This window comes from Chiloscyllium plagiosum, chromosome 23 (assembly GCF_004010195.1).
Source record: "Chiloscyllium plagiosum isolate BGI_BamShark_2017 chromosome 23, ASM401019v2, whole genome shotgun sequence".
Lineage (NCBI taxonomy): Eukaryota > Metazoa > Chordata > Chondrichthyes > Orectolobiformes > Hemiscylliidae > Chiloscyllium > Chiloscyllium plagiosum.
The window spans coordinates 1662614-1683079 of NC_057732.1; the positions used below are offsets into that span (position 1 = coordinate 1662614).

The 20466-nt window shown below is 39.9% G+C and overlaps 1 protein-coding gene across 1 annotated transcript in view; it reads right to left on the minus strand.

Annotated features, from left to right (window-relative positions):
• The window catches only part of LOC122561536 (cilia- and flagella-associated protein 54-like), a 201748-nt gene that overhangs the window by 91199 nt on the left and 90083 nt on the right, over positions 1–20466 (minus strand). Inside the window, exons 12-13 of the mRNA XM_043713281.1 lie at positions 10207–10362; positions 3252–3360 (exon numbers count right to left, since the gene is read on the minus strand). Of these exons, the coding sequence (XP_043569216.1) occupies positions 3252–3360; positions 10207–10362 (265 nt within the window). The remainder of the gene's footprint in view (positions 1–3251; positions 3361–10206; positions 10363–20466) is intronic.

Below are 20466 nucleotides of genomic sequence, written 5' to 3' on the forward strand. Positions count from 1 at the left end.
CGTGTCTGTGTGTGTTTCCTCCGGGTGCTCCTGTTTCCTCCCACAGTCCAAAGATGTGCAGGTCAGGTGAATTGGCCATGCTAAATTGCCCGTGGTGTTAGGTAAGGGGTAAACATATGGGTGGGTTACGCTTCGGCGGGTCGGTGTGGACTTGTTGGGCCGATGGGCCTGTTTCCACACTGTAATGTAATCTAATCTGTAACATTACTGCATCTTTGTAAATGAATCAGTCATGCACAATAAAATAAATCAAGAGACAAATAAAACTAGGAGTGGAATCTTGTGGTGGATTCAGGCTACCAAATAGAGTGCCAGTGAGAGTCTTAAGTTGAGGTCAGGAAGGCTCACTGCTGCATCAAACATCCTGGGGTCAGAGATCTCACATATCAAAGACGTGGCAGCTACTACTGGCACCCACGGAAGACCTTAGATAGAAATCCATCTCAGGAACTGGAGAATGATAGTGGGAAAGGGATCACAAGATAGGACCAAATTTGGAGAGGTGGGGGAGGAGGTAGTAAAGCTTGGGGAGTGGAGTGGTGGAACCAAAAGAGAAAATGCTGGAAAATCTCAGCAGGTCTGGCAGCATCTGTAAGGAGAGAAAAGAGCTGACATTTCGAGTCCATCTGACCCTTTGTCAAAGCTAAAAAAAGGGAGAAGTATTTATACTAGGTCAACTTATCAACGAAAAGGGAATGTGTGAGTTGTCACAGTGGTGTTTTATAGTGAGGTCAAATGAACCCCTGAATACTGGAATCTAGAGGGGAGTGTTTGTATGGGTGACTCTCAGGGGACTCCTCAACCCCTTCCACCAACCTGGGTTCCTTGATCACACACCAAATGTTTTTGAACAGGGGAATCCCTGCAGAGAGATGCCAGTATTTTTGCCCTATTAAGTGCCCATCCACCACCAAAACCACCATTGCAGAGGACGCAGAATTCTTCTGTAGGATGTAAATAGAATCGGGAAAAAAATATGCAAAAGTATATCTGTATTTGAAAGGAGCAAGGTGAGTTTATATTGGTTGTGGAGAACGTTCTTCTAATTATCACATAGCTCCATATTTTCAGCATTTTCTAGATTCCAGTATTCAGGGGTTCATTTTACCTCACTATAAAACACCACTGTGACAACTCACACATTCGCTTTTTGTTGATAAGTTGACCAGATATTTAAAAACCTCAGAAATTAATAATGTTCAGTAGCTCTGGTAACAGTGAAAGTAAAACTTCAGGTCTGTGATGTTTAGTAAAACATGTCCCTGGGTCTGCTTTAGATTAAATTTTAACTAATTTGTTGACGGATGATATTACACACCTCTGATGTAGGTAGGAATTGAATCCAGACCTCCTAGTCCAGAAGTAGTCACATTACCACTGCACCACAAGAGCCCTTTCTGGGTCTTTTTAAAAAAATATATATCTGGAAGTGTTACCACACAACCAAATGACTTTCCCACCACCAGATCACCATGACTTTAACTATTAACTAGGTCCTACCCAGAAGTGCTATTATACACAACTTGGCAACTTCTCCATCACCAAAATCACTGACTCTTTGTTGTTTCTTTTTGTTTTCTTTTTTTAAAACACTAACCTCCACGAGTAAAACACCCAGACAATCAATTAGCTATTTACATGCAAAGCCTGTTAAGGACAATGCAAACCCTCTGGATCTGCTTTATCTTTACTTTTCCATAATCCAAAGTACTAGCACATACAACTACGTGGCTTTCTCATCACCAAACTTTGTTTTTTGTTTTTCTTTTAACTACCACCAGTAATCAATCAAGCGTAACCAATCAAGTATTTACAAGCAAAACCCATTATGGCCAATGCAAACCATCAAAAGTTGGGTGGAGGGATGGAGAGAGGAAAGGGGCTGAATCAAAATAGAGTTGAAGGGGGAAATAAAGCACTGTATTCCCCACGGTGCCCACCTCTCTCAAAGCACAAAGAGTGTTGATAGTCACTGTGTGCTCTTTCTCCAAGGACAGCTGGTCATGAACCTAACTGCAGAAGAGGGACACAGTTGTCAGATATTATACCCTTCTCAGCCCACTGCCTGCAGCTGTTTATAACCAAATTGGCGAGGCCCAGGAGCAGATCCATTTGGAGTTACTGATCTGCCCACACCTCTCCGCACCAGGTACCCAAAGATCATGGCCATGGGGCTGAAGTGTAATCAAAAACATCACAAAGGATTTTTTAAATAAAAAAGGGGATGCAAACACCCATGATCAACATAATCAAAGTCCATGGACTCCACAGTACCGCAAAATAAACAGCTAGCTGGGAGTCCATGAACCACTGCAATCTGCAGTTATAAGTTATATCTGCATGCAACACCCTCCATCCCAGGTCCCTGATGGAAAGAGGGAGGATCCTCACATAGAGGATCCTCCACTGGAGGGTCCACTTTTTTGTTTTCTTCTACTCAGAAGTGTTATCACACACAACTGAATATCTTTTTCACTACCAAATTTACCAAAACATTTATTTGCTTTTCTTTTGAAAACTAATAACCACCAGAAAAAAAACTCATATAGCCAGTTGAGCACTTACAAGCAAAGTCCATTAAGGGCAAAGCAAACCAAAGGTGAGATGTGGGTAGGGAGTGAGGGAAGTGAATAAATCAAAACGGAGTTAGAAAGGGAAGCGAAGCAGTCTATGAAGCCCCTCTCTCCATACAGATCAAGAGCATTGGTGGACATTGTGTACTCCTGACCAGTCACACCCAGGCATGAGCATAATTGCAGAAGAGGGCATACAGCAGATATGACCGTCTCCACAGCTCACTGCCTGGACCTATTAATAGCCACCCAAGCCAGGCCAGGCCAAGAACAGACCCACGAGGAGATCCTTAGATTGGCCCACACTCCTTTGCACCAGGTACCTGAAGAATAGGAGCATGGGGTTGAAGTTCAATCAAAAACCCAACAAAAGATATTTCAAATAACTGAAAAGGGGGTGCAAGATTTAAAAAGGGCTCAGGTAATGAATTCTCACTGGGCAGGCATTGCCTACTTCCAAGGGAATTCATACTCCTCTATAGGGAGACTAGTTAGTGATTTCTTTATAGGCCTGAAAGGGTTATCATTGCTTAATTGACTAGATTTATTTGGTATGATGAATTGGAAGGTTTGATGAAAGGTTATTGATGTGAAATTTGAACACTGTTTCAGTCTCTACAGATTGAGTATTTCCAGCATTTTCAGCAAATATAGTTAGTTGTTCCTGGTTAAACTTACCAGAGATTTTGGTCATGTAAGTAAGTGACATTGATAGCTTCCATCAATAAATTAACAACTTCAAGGGTCTTCCCATAATTTATTTCCGTTATTTGGCGCAGTACCTTTCCTAAAGGAAAATCAAATACATGAAACAATTTTAGCTCATTTGTTGATAAACATTTTACTTAATTGAAAACTGATTTGCATTTTGAAGAGACACAGCACAGAGACTACAGTTGAAAAAAGGTCTTTTAGTCCGTCAGGTCTATACCAATCAAAAACAACTACTTAACTATTCTAATCCCATTTTCCAGCATCTAGCCCAGATTCAACAAACAAAGAGTTCCAGGTTCATCCACCTTCTGAATGGATTTTCTTTTCCTCATATCCCCTCTATATCTCTTGCCCCTTCCCTTAAATCTATGTCCCTAGTCACTGATCCTCCACCAAAAGCAAAAGTTCCTTCCTTTCTACCCTGTCTATACTACTGAATATATCTCATGTCCATTGTCTCCTGTGCCAACAAAAATAGCCCCAGTCTATCCAGTCTCTCTTCATAACTAAAACTCTCCAGCTCAGGTAATATCCTTGTAAATCTCCTCTGCACCTTCTCCAGTGCTAACATACTTGCAATTGCCAGACTACAAGCAATACTCCACCTGTGGCATTACCAACTTTTTATTTAATTCCAGCATAATCTATCCACTTTTAAACTCTATGTCTTGACTAATAAATGCCAGTATCCCATATGCCTTTTTAATTGTACATGAACACCAAGATCCTTCTGCTCATTGGTGCTTCCCAGGGTCCTACTGTTCATCATGTATTCCCTTGCTTTGTTTGTCCAGCCCAGGTGTATCACCTCAAATTTATCCATATTGAAACTGATCATCCCATCTATATTCTCCTGTAATCTAAGTCAATCCTCCTTCCTAATTACCAAACTATTGGACACAGGCTTCCAATCATCAATATATCCCTAACCAATCAGCCTCTGCTTGCCACTCAGGCAATTCTGGATTCAATTAGCGAAATTTCCTGAGATCCCATGGGCTTTCGCATGCAGGACTTTAACAAAAGCTGAGGTCCAAGTTGACTATATTAAAAGCATTACCCTCATCTACCACCTCTTTGAAAAAGTCAACTCAAATTGGTCAGATGTGATGCCCCCTTAACAAAACCATGTTGACTATTCTACATTAATCCCCACCACTCCAAGTGCACATCAATTCTGGTGCTCAGAATTCCTTCCAGTAGTTTCTCCACACTGAGGTTAGAATGACAGCCCGCAGTTTCCTGGTTTATCCCTTGCTTCCTTTCTAAATAACCAGAAGAGCTGTCCTCCAGTCTTCTGGCATCTCTCCTGTGGCCAAAGAGGAATTGCCAGCACTTCTGCTGTTTCCTCCATTGTCTCATACAACAACCTGGGATACAGTTCATCTGGCCCTGCAAATTTATCTACTTTTAAGCCTGACAGATCCTCCTCTACATTAATTTATTTTAAACTATACAGTCCTTCTCCTGATTTCTATATTCACGGTGATTCTCTCATTAGTGAGCACCAACCCAACCCAAAGTGTTAATTTAGAACACGATTAGATTAGATTAGATTAGATTCCCTACAGTGTGGAAACAGGCCCTTCGGCCCAACCAGTCCACCCTCCAAAGAGTAACCCACCCAGACCCATTTCCCTCTGACCAACTGACCTAACACTATGGGGCAATTTAGCATGGCCAATTCACCTGATCTGCACATCTTTGGACTGAGAGAGGAAATCAGAGCACCCGGAGGAAACCCACGCAGACACAGGGAGAATGTGCAAACTCCACACATTCAGTCACCCAAGGCTGGAATCAAACCTGGGACTCTGCTGCTGTGAGGCAGCAGTGCTAACCACTGAGCCACTGTGCCACCCCAATCTGTGTCTTCTGGCACCATGTATAAATTACCACTGTGGTCCTTTATGGACCTGCTTTTTCCTTAGTTATCCTTTTATCTTTAATGTACTTGGAAAAAAACTTAGGATTTTCCTTTATTTTATCAGCCAATATTCTTTCATGCACCATTTTTGAACTCCTAAATAGCCTTTTGAAGTTTTCTCTTGCACATTCTGTACTCCCTTTAGGCTTCTGTTGTTTAGAGCCCTTGATATCTGCCATACACCTCTCTTTTTATCCGCTCCTGTATATCCCTTGATATCCAAGGTTCACAGGATCTGTTAGTCCCACCCTTTGTCTTTACTGGATTACCCTGTACTCTCCTATTTCCTTCTTGAATACTTCCCATTGCTCTGATACAGATTTATCTAAAAGTGTCTGCTCCCACTTTGGCCAAATCATACCAGATCTTATTAAAATTACCCTTCCCCCAGTTTAGAACTTTGATTTCAGGCCCATCTTTGTCTTTTTCCATAACAATATTGAATCTAATGGAGTTATGTTCACTGTCTGAAAAATATTTCCCCAACTGATACTTCAAACAGTTTCTCGGCTTTGTTACCTAAAGTTAAGCCCAGGACCACCCCTTGTACAGCCTTCCATGCACTGGTCTAAAACGTTCTCTTGAATTTTAAAAATTTCACTCCTTCAAAATCTTTCACACTATGACTACCCGAGATAATGTTGGGGAAGCTGAAATTCCTCATTATCCCTACTACGTTTATACTTGCTGGAAATTTGCCTGCATTTCTGCTCTTATTTCTCTCAAACTGTGAGGGAGTTTGTAGTGCACTCCTAGCAATATGATTACTGCTTTGTGGTTTTTAAATTGAAGAGCCTTCGAAGATGTCATCCTCCTTAGTGCTTTATTTGATTTCTTGATCAAAATTGTGACACCACTTCTTTTACCTTCTTGCCTGACTTTAAAAATGGGGAGATCTGTGTTGGGATAAAGGACAGGAAAGATTAAGTATTTAAAAACTTTTGTGTTTCCTACATCAGAGGGTCAGTAGATTCAAAGTGCTAACTCTGTTTCTCTCTCCACAGATACAGCCAAACCTGCTGAATTTCTCCAGTAATTTCTGTACTTGTTTCAGACCTCCTTTGTTTTATTGAAGGAATAGAATGTGTGTGTAGAGGAAGGGTGAATGTTGGGTAGCTGCTATCCAAATCCAGAGCACCAGAAATAAGAGAGAAGCAAAGGAAAAATATCAAACCAGAAAAATCAAATGGGGGCCATACTGTTGAGGTCAATATTAAATCTGGAAACATGCAAAACTCCACATCAAGAGATAGGTATGTTCCTCAATCTGGCATTGAGCTTCAGTAGAACAGTATAGCAATCCAAGGTTATAGTTCAACTATACAGGAAATTGCTGCAATCAAATTTGGAATACTGCATGCAGTATTGGTGTCCTTATTTAAGGAAGGATGTAAATGTGTTGGAGGCGGTTCAAAGAATGCTTTGACAAGACAAATACCTGGAATGGGAAGATTGTCTTATAAGGAAAGGTTGAAAAGACTGAGCTTGTATTCACCTGCAGTTTAAAAGAGTAAGCAGCAACTTGACTGAAGCATATAAAATCCTGAGGAATCTTAACATGGTAGATGTGGACAGAATATTTCTGCTTGTGGGAATATCTCCAACTAGGTGTCACCTTTTCAAAATAAAAGTAGTTGCCCATTTAAAACACTTAACAGGTTTGTTTTTCCCCACAGAGTCATGTGTCTTCAGAATTCTCCTCAAAAGGGGTGGAAGAAGAATGTTCAAATATTTTTAAGGCAGAAGTGGATAAATTCTTGACAAGCAAGGAGGTGGAAGGTTATTGGCAGGACTTAGAAAAATGTGTAATCAAAACAACAATGAATTTATTGAATGGCAGAGCAAGCTCATGCAATCAGGTGGCTTTCTCCTGTTCCTAATTTGTATGTTTCTGTGTCAAGGACTGAAAGATCAGAGGAGGAATAAGGTAGAGAATTAAAATGACAGACAGTGAGCTCAGGATGACATGCTGACAAAGGTGTTCTGCAAGTCTGCATTGGATCTCCCCCGTATGGAGGAGACCACATCATGAGCAAAGAGTACAGGATATAAGAAATAGAAAAACAGAAGTGTAAATGATATCACCAACCCAAAGAAACCCAAACATATAAATAGAAAGCAGGAATCATCAGCAATGCTTCGTCTGAAGGCTCACTGAAGAAGTTACCTAGTATGGTGATGAAACGTCTGAAAATGAACCTTCCAGCTCAGCGAGCAAACATACATCCATAAGAGTAAATAAATCATTGTTTCCTCTCAAATGGAATATTTGTAGCATGCACAGTGATAGTGGAGGGGATACAATTACAGGTGAAGCATCTTCTGCACTTATGTAGAAAGATGCTTGAGGAAAGCAAAGGGGTGTGAATGTGAAAGGATATTGGTGGTGAAGGGGAAGTGGAGCATTGTGTTTCAGAGAGAATAGTTCCTTTGAAATGCAGACGCAGGAAGTGAAGATAGATTTTGTTACAGAAACATCATGTTGGAGGTAGTAGAAAAAGGGGGATGGAGCATGATCCACTTAATACATGAGTTTAGGAACAGGAATATGTTATTCAGCCCCTCAGCCTATTCCACCACTCAATAAGATTATGGCTGATTTGTGGCCTAACTCCATATAGCTTCCTTTTGCTCATATGTTTTCTTAACAAAAATACATCAATCTCAGATTTTAAATAAACAACTGAGTTAGCATCTCTACCGTTAATGGAAGAGAGTTCCAAACCTCTACCACTCTGTGTGTGTAAGTGGCAGCATGGTGACTCAGTGGTTAGCATGGCTGCCTCACACCACCAGGGACCCGAGTTCAATTCCACCCTTGGGCAACTGTCTGCATGGATTTCCACCAGGTGCTCCAGTTTCCTCCCACAGTCCAAAGATGTGCAGGTTAGATAGTTTGGCCATACTAAATTGCCCATAGTGTTCAGGGATGTGTAGGTTAGGTGCTTTAGCCATGGGGTATGTCGGGTTACAGGGAAAGGGTAGGGGAACGGGTCTAGATGGGATGGTCTTCAGTGTGGACTTGTTGGGCTGAATGGTCTGTTTCAACACTGTAGGGATTCTTAAAAAAAAAGTGCTTACTAACATCTCTTCTGAATGGTCTGGCCCTAATTCTCAGGGTATGCCTCCTTGTTCTACAGTGAAAACAGTTTATCTATCCTATATTTTCCACTTTCATAACTTGAAGATTTACTAAATTGCCCGTAGTGTTAGGTAAGGGGTAAATGTAGGGGTATGGGTGGGTTTCGCTTCGGCGGGTCGGTGTGGACTTGTTGGGCCGAAGGGCCTGTTTCTACACTGTAATCTAATCTAATCTAATCTCTTCTGAATGGTCTGGCCCTAATTCTCAGGGTATGCCTCCTTGTTCTACAATCAGTGAAAACAGTTTATCTATCCTATATTTTCCACTTTCATATCTTGAAGATTTTGATCAGATCGCCCTTAGGCTTCTAAGTTCGATAGAAGATTGGCTTAATTTGTAAAATTTCTCATCATAACTTTTAACCCCCCCTAAGTTCAGGTATTATTCTTGTAAACCTTCCTAAAGTGTGGTGCCCAAATCTGTCCACAGTACTCCAACTGTGGTCTAACCAGAGTTTTGTATAACTTCAGCATCTTTGTATTCCAGTCCTCTAGCTATAAAGAACAGCACTCCATTGGTTTTCTTAATTATTTTCTTTATCAATTTATGGCATTTATAAAGATCTATGCACCTGAACCCCCAAATCTCTTTGGGCAACCTTTATTTAACTTCGTGCCATCTAGAAAGTACACTGGTCTATACCTTTTTGGCTCAAAATGGATAATTTCACACTTGCTTACATTTAAATCCATTGGTCAAGTTTTGCCCACCCACCTAGTCTATCAGTATCCCTCTTTAACTTTACACTATCATCTACATTAACACAAAATTAGGCGGCATTGTAACTTCCTACACCATTACTCAGAATAGAATCATAGAATTCCTACAGTGCAGATAGAAGCCATTTGTCCCACTGGTATCCACCCAGAGATCTTTTTCACCTTCTTAATTCCATCTCTCAATTGGTAACAGATTACATAGATATCTGTGGGATGCTATTTGGGAAGTTAGGTTGGGTTGGTCAACTGTGAAACAGGGTAGCAGGTTATACGTTGGGGTTATGTGGAAGTGCACACAAGGAAAGGGGAGGTACAGATTGGGGACGTCACAGTTTGTGGAAGGGACAGTTACAGGTCTGGAAGTGTTTGTGTAGTATTCCTGTTTGGTTGATGTGGTTTTATATAGCTGAATGTAATATGGAAGCAGTGAGAGGAAGATGGGAGGCTGGCAGCAATGGTAAGTATATGGGGTAATGGTTGAGCAGTTCAATATTTAGAAATGAGTCTTGAGTTTAGACAGTGATGCTGAGTGAGGGTGATGCAGTGAGAATTGAGAGGGGTTGGTACTCCAGTGGGCAAGAGAATTCAACCGGAGTTGGAATCACTGGCCTTGACCATCCACATAAGATCGTTCCACCTCTCTTGACACTGCTAACAGATTCGTGAATCTAGACTCTGGAAATTAACCTCCACTGCTATATGCTACCATGTGAGGGTAGCCCTGGAAGATCTTCCAACTCCAATGAGGCCATGGCACCTCTCCTCCTGACCACCAATAATACCTCTAGCATTCCAATGTGTCACTCTGTCCTTCCTGGTGATCACTTCACAAGAAATTACATTGCTGCAAATATTTTTGTGCAGCTTCCCTTTGAGGTACAGGCTGTCTTAACAGCAGGCTGCCTGTACCATATGATTAGAAGATAACACAATCAGGGCCTTTGGAAGCGCCCCCAACTCCTGCCCCCTCATATACATATGTGCACCAGATTCTGACAAAGAATCATATTGGATTCGAAACCGTTAACTCTTTCTCTCCACAGATAGCACTTTCTGCTTTAATCATAATTACAAATGTATTGATTATAATATTCATTGACAAAACATAGTATTCTATTGTAAATGGTTTACCTTTCTGAAACAATAAGTCTGCTTCTAAATCAATTTGCTTCAAAGCTGCTTCTTTGCAAAGTTCAAGAGCTGAAGTGAAACTGGAAAGTATTTCTTGCCAATGTGATATGTCCCATCTTTTAGCTGAACATGTTATCAATTGTGCTGAAGCATTGCCTTGTATAGGATGAGAAAAGGGAGACTGTGTTAAACATTAGATTAAAAAATGCTGCAGAAGCTAAGTTGTAATGAGAGCCAAGATGCTGTACAGTATTGTTAGTAATTCATTTATCTCTATGAACTGCAGAACAAACATCAGAGAGAAGTACAATCCTTTTTGGCGTTGTGTAGTCACTTCCTTTCGGTGAAGATAACTTTGTTCTTACCAAGCTTGAGTAGGAGGAATGCACTTTTTAGTATGTCAGTGTTCATGTTCGTTTGACAGTAATGTTAGTGTCTACAAATCATATATTTTCTCCAGTTAAATATTGGAAAGAATGAAATATTTTCTTTGATCTCTTCTATAAACTCCACTCCCTTGTCACTGACTTGCTCGTTGGCAATTGTCTGAGGCTTAACCAGACTCTTCATAATCTCAGTAGTGTATTTTGCTCTGAGCTAAACTTTTAATCATATATCCAAGCCATTGCTGTGGTGCTGACTTCCACTCAATTCTGCTCCAGCCCAACCCATCTACTGCGGAAATACTGATTGAAACTTTTGTTCACTTGAGACTTGACCATTCTAAAACACTGCAGGTTAGCCTTCAATATTCCAACTTCTGTAAACTTCTGAAATCTTGCTAGTCATGCCTGAACCCAATTCCAATCCCAGTCACGCATTACGCACTTGCTGACTTAGACACATCGCTAGTTAAGCAGTTCATCCCCTTCCCAAAAAGCCTCTTTCTTTCTCTGTAACCTCTGTTATCCCTAGAATCACTGAGATACCCAAAATGAACTAGGAGCAGGACTAGCCTATTCAAACTCCCCGAGCATACTCCACCATTCAATAAGATCACGGCTGATCTGATCCACGTTACAAATTTACCCTCTTGTCATTTACTCTTTGACAATCTTCATGACCAAATATCTGTCTAACACAGTCTTAAAGATGGACTTCATTGCAGTCTGGGGAAGCGAATTCCACAGACGAATGAACCTTGAGAAAAAAATTACTATCCTTAAATACCAGATCTTAGATATCTTAAATAACAGATCTATTAATTTTAAAATTGTCTCCCCTCATCCTATTCTCTCCAGTAGTAGAAATATCCTTTGTAACAACGCTTTTCCTTTAACAAGGTTATTCTGTCCTTGGGTTTTTTCCCCCAGAGAGGGGTCGTAAAGGCAGAGGTGCTGAAATGTCTGAACTGGCTACTTTAATAATGGCTAACAGATGCTGCCTAAGTCAACAATTAAAAAAAAGGCTTTCAGGTTTTTTTTTAAACAATACTTGTACAATTAAAGGGGAGTGGCCAGATATCTCAGTTCAGGATTTTTTTTCTAGTTTTGAATTGGTTTTAGCTGGGAGTCCAAAGAAACAGCCCCATGCTTATCCTCTCCCTGACATCGCTCTCCTGTAAGAACCTGTGTTTGAATTTACCTTTTTGCCAAGGGGCATGTTTATAGGGTGTTGCAGGAAATCAGAACAGTACTTTGTTAAGTTGAGTTTTCGTGTTGGTTGGGTTTTCAAATAGTTATGCTGTTCTAAATTTGATTTATTTTTGTTTATGTGAAAATAAATTCTGTTTTGTTTTACCAGCTGTGTCGCTCCTGGAATATTTACCTTACAAATGCGTAAAATAACTAGAAAAGGTAGGATCGGGGCTACCTTCTTAAAATTGTTTTGAGGGGTCTGACCTGGTCCATAATAGATTGGTAGAGGGTTGCGGGGTTTGTCCCATAGTTCTGATTTGAGATTAGATTTATTGCACTCAAAAGGCAGTGAGTGGTAAGTGTTAGTGTCTTTTATTCCATGTGTTGAATTCAGTTGGTTTAAACAGTGCTTGGTGTAGTAATGGCTCTAAGAGTTTTCTCATCATGGAAGAAGTGACTTTTGTGGGTTCTACAAAAGTGAGCAAGGCAAAGCTGCTGGGATTGCCAGTCAAGGTGGAGTTGGAGTTAGTTACCTTAATCCATAAGAAAAGGAAAGAAAACTACGACAATAGCTCAGCATTTAAATTTGCTGGAAAAGTCATTGGAATCTTTGGAACTGGCTAAATTTCAATTGAAAATGAAGCAGCTTAAATTAGAGGCGAAAGAAAAAAGAAATGAAACTGTTTGTATTACGATTAAAAACAGAAGAGAAAAAGAATGAAAGACCCTAGCAGAACAAAAAGAAAAAGACAGAATTGCTTTAACAGAACAAAAAGAAAAGGAGAGAGAAGAAAGAGAAAAGGAGAAACAGGAAAGGAAGAAAGAGTGAGTTTGAACTTCAGAAATTGGCACTTAGACAGGAAAGTTGGCTTAAAAGGAGGGAGATGAAGGTAGAAGGTAAGCTTAATGAGGAAGAGCATACCTACGGTAGCCAAAGGGCTGGTTGGAATCTATTTAAATATATTCAAGCATTGCCTAAATTTGATGGGAAGGATATGGAAGCCTTTTTCATCTCATTTGAGAAGTTGGCTAAACATGTACAGTGATGATTGACTATGTGGGTTTTGTTGATCCAAAGAAACTTGTAGATAGAGCTAGTGAGGTATCACTATCAGAGGAGGGATCTGGGGCATATGAGGAGGTGAAGAAAGCCATCTTAAGTGCATATGAAGTTGCACCAGCAAGCCCACAGACAATGTTTCAGGAATCTAAGGAGGGACTCTGGTCAAACCTAGATTGAGTTTGAAAGAATAAAACAAAGTAATTTCAATAGGTGAGTAAGGACATTAAAAATAGAGCAAACTATGACGCTCTTAGATGATTATTTTGGACAAGTTCAAAAATTCACTTCCTGAAGCAATAAGAACTCATGTGGAAGAGCAGAGAGTTGAAACAGCACGATTAGCAGCTGAAATGGCTGATGATTATGAGTTGGTTCATAAATCAAAGTTTGACTTCCAACATCAATTTCAATCCATGAGGAATATAAATTTGGGAAAAGAGAAATCCTCGTGATAAGGGAAAAGTAGATCTTGGTGAAGATCATAAGGATAACTTACCACAAGGTTAAAAGGAAACCCATGAAGGTGAAAGACAATTTAAAAAGCTCTGGTGTTTTCACTGCAATAAAGTAGGCCACATGAAATCGGTGTTGGTGGGTTAGGAAAAGCACTGGGAAGCCAGATGTAGGAAATCAGGATAAGCCAGTAAATTTTGTTGCAGTGGTAATGGAAAGTACAGTGGAGGCTAAAAAGCTGCACCAGAATGTACAACCTGATCAGAGGTTGGTTAAGGAGGAAGGGTCAGATCTTCTTAAATCATATACTTACAAAGGTAAACTTTACTCACATAGGTCAGAAGTAGCAGGTAAAGAAGTTACAATATTAAGAGATATAGCATCCTCTCAATCTTTGATGTTGAGAAATGAGGAGATATGTACCTCTAAAGGACAATTGCCAGAAAAGGTGCTAGTAATGGGAATTCATGTTGAGACAAGAAGTGCTCATGTAGAGTGAGGTTAGACTGTCCAGTGAAGAGTGGAGAAGTCATGGTAGGAGTACTGGACAAACTGAATTTGTCCTTGCTAACAATATACCTGGTTCACAGGTCGGAGTGCTGCCTACTGTGGATGAAAAGCCAGTGGAAAATCAAGCAACTGAGGAATTACAGGAGGCATATCCTGGGATTTTTTTTCTGACTGTGAGGTAACAAGGTCACAAAGTCATGAGTTGAAACAGGAGAGATTAGAATACAGATCAGAAGGTTGAAGTGGAATTATCAGAGACCCTGTTTGGTCAAATGGTTGAGTCAAACCAGGAGCAGATGGATGACAAAGTAGGCAACTTTAGCTCTGAGAAATTAACTGAGTTACAGCAGAAAGACAAAAAAAACTAAAGCAATTGATTCATAAAGCATACACAGTGAAAGAATCTGAATGCATCCCTAAGTACTACTATCTTAAAAATGTCTTAATGAAGAAATGGAGACCATCACATATTCAGGCAAATGGAAAATGGGCAGAAGTTCATTAAGTCATACTCCCAGTGGATTATAGAAAGGTGGTGTTGCAGGTAGCACATGAACCACGAGTAGAAGGTCATTTAGGGGTAAGAAAAATTCAAGCTAAAATGCAAAAACATTTTTACTGGCTTGAACAGCACAAGGATGCAGTTGAATCTTGACAGATATGTCTGGTGATTGGAAAATTACAGGCAGTAATAAAACCTGCACTTTTAATACGTATTCCTATATTTGAGGAGCCTTTTATAAAATTCTTAATTGACTGCGTAGAACCACTACCGAAAACAATCAGTATTTGTTAATAATAAAGGATGTGTCCACTAGATTTCCAGAGGCCATTCCATTACACAATATTACAGCTAAAGCGATTGTAGAGGAGCTACTCAAACGTTTCACTAGAAATGTACTACCCGCAGAGATACAATCAGATTAAGGGTCAAACTTCACATCAAAATTATTCATGGAAGTTATGGACAGCTTAGGAATAAAACAATTCAAATCTACAAACCATCCAGAATCGCAAGGAGTGCTAGAAAGGTGGCATCAGACATTAAAGACCACGTTGAGGGCTTACAGTCAAGACTATCCAGATGATTGAGATAAAGGAATTCCATTTGGACTTATTGCATCAGAGATGCTCCAAATGAATCTACTGAATTCAGTCCATTTGAAATTAGTTTTTGGGCATGAAGTGAGAGGACCACCAAAATTGATTAAGCAGAAATTGGTAAGTAATAATTCAAAGACCACACATTTGGACGATGTGTCAAATTTTAGGGAACAGTTAAATAGAATGGGGGAGTTGGATAGATAGCATTTAAAAGTATGACAGCCTACTATGAAATAGGAAGTGGACAAGACATCAAAAACTCGCAATTTTGCTACTGGAGATTAGTGTTAGTGTTACTTCCAGTGATAGGTGAACCTTTAAAAGCAAGGTTTAATGGACCTTATCGAGTTGAAAGGAGATTGAGTCAGGTGAACTACTTGATAAGGACGCCAGACAGAAAGAAATATGCTCAAAGGGAATCTTGACAGCAAATGAAAACAAAAGGAGACTGTGTTATGGCTTACACAGTAAGCCATAAATTGGACAATAACAAAGTTGTCAAAAATTAGGATGAATTATGGAGTTACCTTCCAGAGGAAAATCGAAATATCCATGCTATTACATGGGGAGATATGTGGAAATAAGCAGGGAAGCACTAACCTAATTATGCATACATAGAGATACGAAATGCTGATATGATTTAGCAAAATCCTTATAGGCGTAACCCTCTAAAGTTGGCACAGGTTCAAAAAGAAATTGAATGCATTGAAGACAACATAATTGAAGTGATTTGCAGTGACTGGAGCTCACCCATAGTAATGGTGCAAAAACCAGATGATACCCATGTTGACCATGGTAACATGTTGACCATCGTAAAATCAATGCACTTAAAAAGTCTGATTCCTATTTGATTTATTGTTTGGAAGATTGTATTGAACATGTGGGACAAGAAACTTTTATTTCTAAATTGGACTTGCTCAGAGGATATCGGCAGATACCTTCGTCCATAACAGTGCATACAATTTCAACTTTCACAATGCCGAATGGACTGTATCAATTTAAAGTCATGCCATTTGGTATGAAAAATGCACCAACTACATTTCAAAGACTAACCAATAAGGTCATTTCCAGATGTTGTTTATATTGATGACCCGGTGATCTTTAGTCACACGTGGAAGGAATATTTGCAACATTTATCAGAATTGTTCAATCAACTTTGGGAAGCGGATTTGGTGTTAAACCTGGTTAACAGTGAATTTTGCCCACTTTCCTGGGCCATGTTATTGGACATGGACAAATGACCCCACAGAGTGCAAAAACAAAGGGACTTTCCCATAACATTGACAAAAAGCGCAGTATTACGATTCCCCGAACTGAGTGTATTTTATCGGAAATTTGCACCAAATGTTAGCAGGGTAGCTATTCCACTCAATGAATTATTAAGAAAGGCAAGACGTTTAGTGGACAGTGCACTGTCAGAAGGCATTTGACAGCCTGAAAGCTGTCTTAACCACAGCCCCAGTATTAGCCAAACCAAATAGTGCAAAGCCATTCAAGGTGGCTATTGATGCGAGTGATGTGGGTGTTGGTGCTGTGCTCTTACAGGAAGACGACAAGAAGAGAGAAAGACCTATTGGATATTTCTCCAGTAAACTGAACATTCATTAGTTGAAATATTCGACAGTTGACTTTGGGCTTGATGTTGGTGTTACAACACTTTAATATTTGTGTTACTAGTAATTGAGACAATTATATATACTAATCATAACCCATTGAAGTTTGTGGACAAATTTAAGAACTAAATTTCCAGACAGTTTAGATGGGGTTTGTTGTTACAGCCATTTAATTTGAAAATTGTGCACGTAGCAACAAGAAAAATGTGATTGCCAATGTATTGTTGAGACTTGGATAAGAAACAGAGGTTTTCAGTGGCAGGAATAAACAGATTGAAATAGAATGTAGTAAGTGCATGCTTGCATGGTTATACATCAATGTAATGTATACGTGTTGTCGTGTATCAACGACAGAAGGTTAAGGTTTTTTTAAAGGGGGGGGGGGGGGGAAGATGTGACAATGCTGCTCCTTTAACAAGATTATTCTGTCCTTGGTTCTTTCTTCAAGAGGAGTCATAAAGGCAGATATGCCAAAATATCTGAACTGGTTACTTTAATAACTGCTAACTGATGCTGCTTAAGTGAACAATTAGAAAAGGCTTCCAGGTTTTTTTTAGAAACAATTGTACAATGAAGGGGGAGTGGCCAGTTCTCTCAGATCAGGGCTTTTTCTAGTTTTGGGTTAGTTTTAGCTGGTGACCCAAAGAAACAACACCAGGCTGATCATCTCTCTCTCTCTCTCTGTCATGCCTCTCCTGTAAAAACCTGTGTTTGAATTTACCTTTTTGTCAAAGGGTGTGTTTATGGCATGTTGCATGAAATCAGAACCGCTCCTTGTTAAGTTGTGTTTTCGTGTCAGTTGGGTTTTCAAATAGTTATGTTATTCTAAATTTGGTTTTCTTTTGTATGTGCATAAATAAATTCTGTTTTGTTTGAAACCAAGTGCTTTGACCAACTGCTTCACATCTGCTTAAAACAACTATAAATGTTAGGTTTTGGGCTACCTTAAAATGTTTTGCAGCAATCTTGCCTGGACCATAACAACTTTCAATATCTACCATCACAAATGCTCTCACAAACTTATAAGTTTTAATAAGATCATCTGCAATTACAGGAGCCATGGAATCCTTCAGCACAGAGACAGGCCCTTGGGCTCAAACTGGCCGACACTGACCAAAATGTCCATCTACACTAATCCCATTTCCCTGCACTTGTTCCATATCCTTCTAAATCTTTTCTATCCATGTATTTGTCCAGATGCCATTTAAATGTTGTTAATGTACCCACCTCAACCCCTTCTACTGGCACCTTATTCCATATGTGTACCATTCTCTGTGTAAAAACGTTGCCCCTCAGGTTCCTTTTTATTCTTTCCCTTCTAACCTTAAACTGATGCCCTCTAGTCCTTGATTCCCCAATCCTGGAAAAAAGACTGAGTGCATTCACCCTATTCATGCCTCACATGATTTTATACACCCTCTATAAGATGCCCCCTTCAGTCTCCTAAACTCTACAGAAAAAAGTCCTAGTTTGTCCAACCTCTCTCTATAATGGCAATGGACCCCTGAGGCACTCAGCACTGAACCCGAGTCCAGTCCGACAAGCGCCCTTCCACTATTACCCTCTGCGTCTTACCATTAAGCCAATTGTACATCTAATTTGCCAGCTCCCCTTGGTTTCCATGCGATCTAACCTTCCAGAGCAGCCAACCATGTGGAACCTTATCAAAGGCCTTACTGAAATCTATATAGGGACTATAGCTACTGCCTGCCCTCGTACCTTCCTGGTCACTTCATCAAAGAACGCTCACAAATTTGTGAGGTATGAATGTTCCTAATCATTGTTCCAATGTTCCAATGTATGATTGTTCCATGTTGAGTGTTCCTAATCAAACCCTGTCTTTCCAATTGCAAGTATATCTTATCTCAGAATCTTTTCAAGTAACTTACAGATCTTGGGCTTACTGGTCTATAATTCCCAGGTTTTTCTTTTGCAGCCCTTCTTGAATAATGGCTCCAGTCTTCCGAGACCTCACCCATGGCTAATGATGATGCAAAAATGTCAGCCAGAAGTTTAAACAGGCCCTGTTTATCCAACCTTTCCTTGTAAGATAAGGCAGTCATCCCAGGAATTAGTTGAGCAAACCCTCTCTGAACTACTTTTAATGCAATTTTGTTCTTGCCAAAACTGTACACAGTATACCAGATGCGATCTCTCAAATGCCCTGTACAACTGTAGCAAAACTTCACCATTTTTGAATTCTATTCCCCTTGCAACCACAAACAGCTTCCCAACTGCTTTCCTAAGAACTAGCTGCAGCTGCACACTAATATTATATGATTCACGTGGCAGCACTCCCGCACCCCACTGTACCTCAAAGTTCTGCAATCTATTTCACTTATATAAATGTTATTTTTATACCAAATTGGATAAGTTCACCTTTTCCCAAATTTTACTCCATCTGCCATTTCTTTGCCCATCATTTATCCTATCTATATCGCTTTGTAGGCTCCTTATGTCACTTTTAGAACCTACTCTCTTATCTATCTTTGCATCATTAGCAAATTTCGCTAATACACAGTCACTTCAACCAAATCATTGATAGAGATTAGGAAGTCAAGATCCCAGCACTGGTTTCTTTATCACTCTACTCATCATATCCTGCCAGCCTAAAAATAATCAATTTATGCCTACTTTCTGTTGCATTACCACCCTCTCTCCATGCTAATATATTAACCCTTATATCATGAGTTCTTAATTTGAATAATAATCTTTAAGTGTGTCCTGAAGAAGGGTCCTGTCTGAAACATCAACTCTCTTGCTCCTCAGATGCTGCCTGACCTGCAGTGACTTTTCCAGCACATCGCTTTATCAATTCTAATAATCTTTGATGTAACACCTTGTGAAATGCATTGTGGAAATCCAAGTACACTACATCAACCGGTTCTTCTTTCATGTTTGTTAAGAACTCTAATAAATTAAACAAAGATGATTACCCTTTCATTTAATAACATTGTTTCTGACCAAGATTTGTACTGACATTTTCTAACTCCCCTTCTGGAACCTCCTTATGATATTTTCTATATTTCCCTCTCACAGACGGTAGACTAACTGCCCTTTAGTTTTGTGGTCTCTGTTTAATTTGCTTCCTAAATTGTTTTCCAATTCGCTAAGATCTTTCCAGAATCTAGGGAATTTTGGAAAATTAAAAGCAATATAATTCAGCAGCCTTTTAAGAGTTTAGGATGAAGTCCATCAAGGCATGAGAACTTGTCCGCCTTTAGTTCTAATAATTTATCAGTATCCTTTCCGTAGTGATTGTATTTAAAATTCTTCCCTGCAAAGCAAATCTACCCCTTATCTTCCACTAACAACTCTGATGCCAACGACATAGTATTTAATATCTAACCTTCTCTCCTTAAAATGAACTTCCTAATTCCCATATTATCCTCCAGATCAAAAAAAATCATTCTTTACCCACAGTGGTTAGCACTGCTGCCTCACAGCGCCAGAGACCCGGGTTCAATTCCCGCCTCAGGCGACTGACTGTGTGGAGTTTGCACGTTCTCCCCGTGTCTGCGTGGGTTTCCTCCGGGTGCTCCGGTTTCCTCCCACAGTCCAAAGATGTGCAGAGTCAGGTGAATTGGCCATGCTAAATTGCCCGTAGTGTTAGGTAAGGGGTAAATGTAGGGGTATGGGTGGGTTTCGCTTCGGCGGGTCGGTGTGGACTTGTTGGGCCGAAGGGCCTGTTTCCACACTGTAATCTAATCTAATCTAATCTAATCAAGTTGCTAATTTTCTGATAACTCTTGACAACTTTTAGATTCCTCCAAATTCACCTCCTCAGTGGTAGCCTCTCGTTCTATACAACTTCTTTGCTTTCAAAATCCTAATCCAGGCATGAATCATCTCACAGCTTCAAGGACATTGCTTGTTTCTCTGTTCTTCCATTACATCACTGCTAATGTTTTCTGTTCCAACAATGATCTTTCAGACAGTA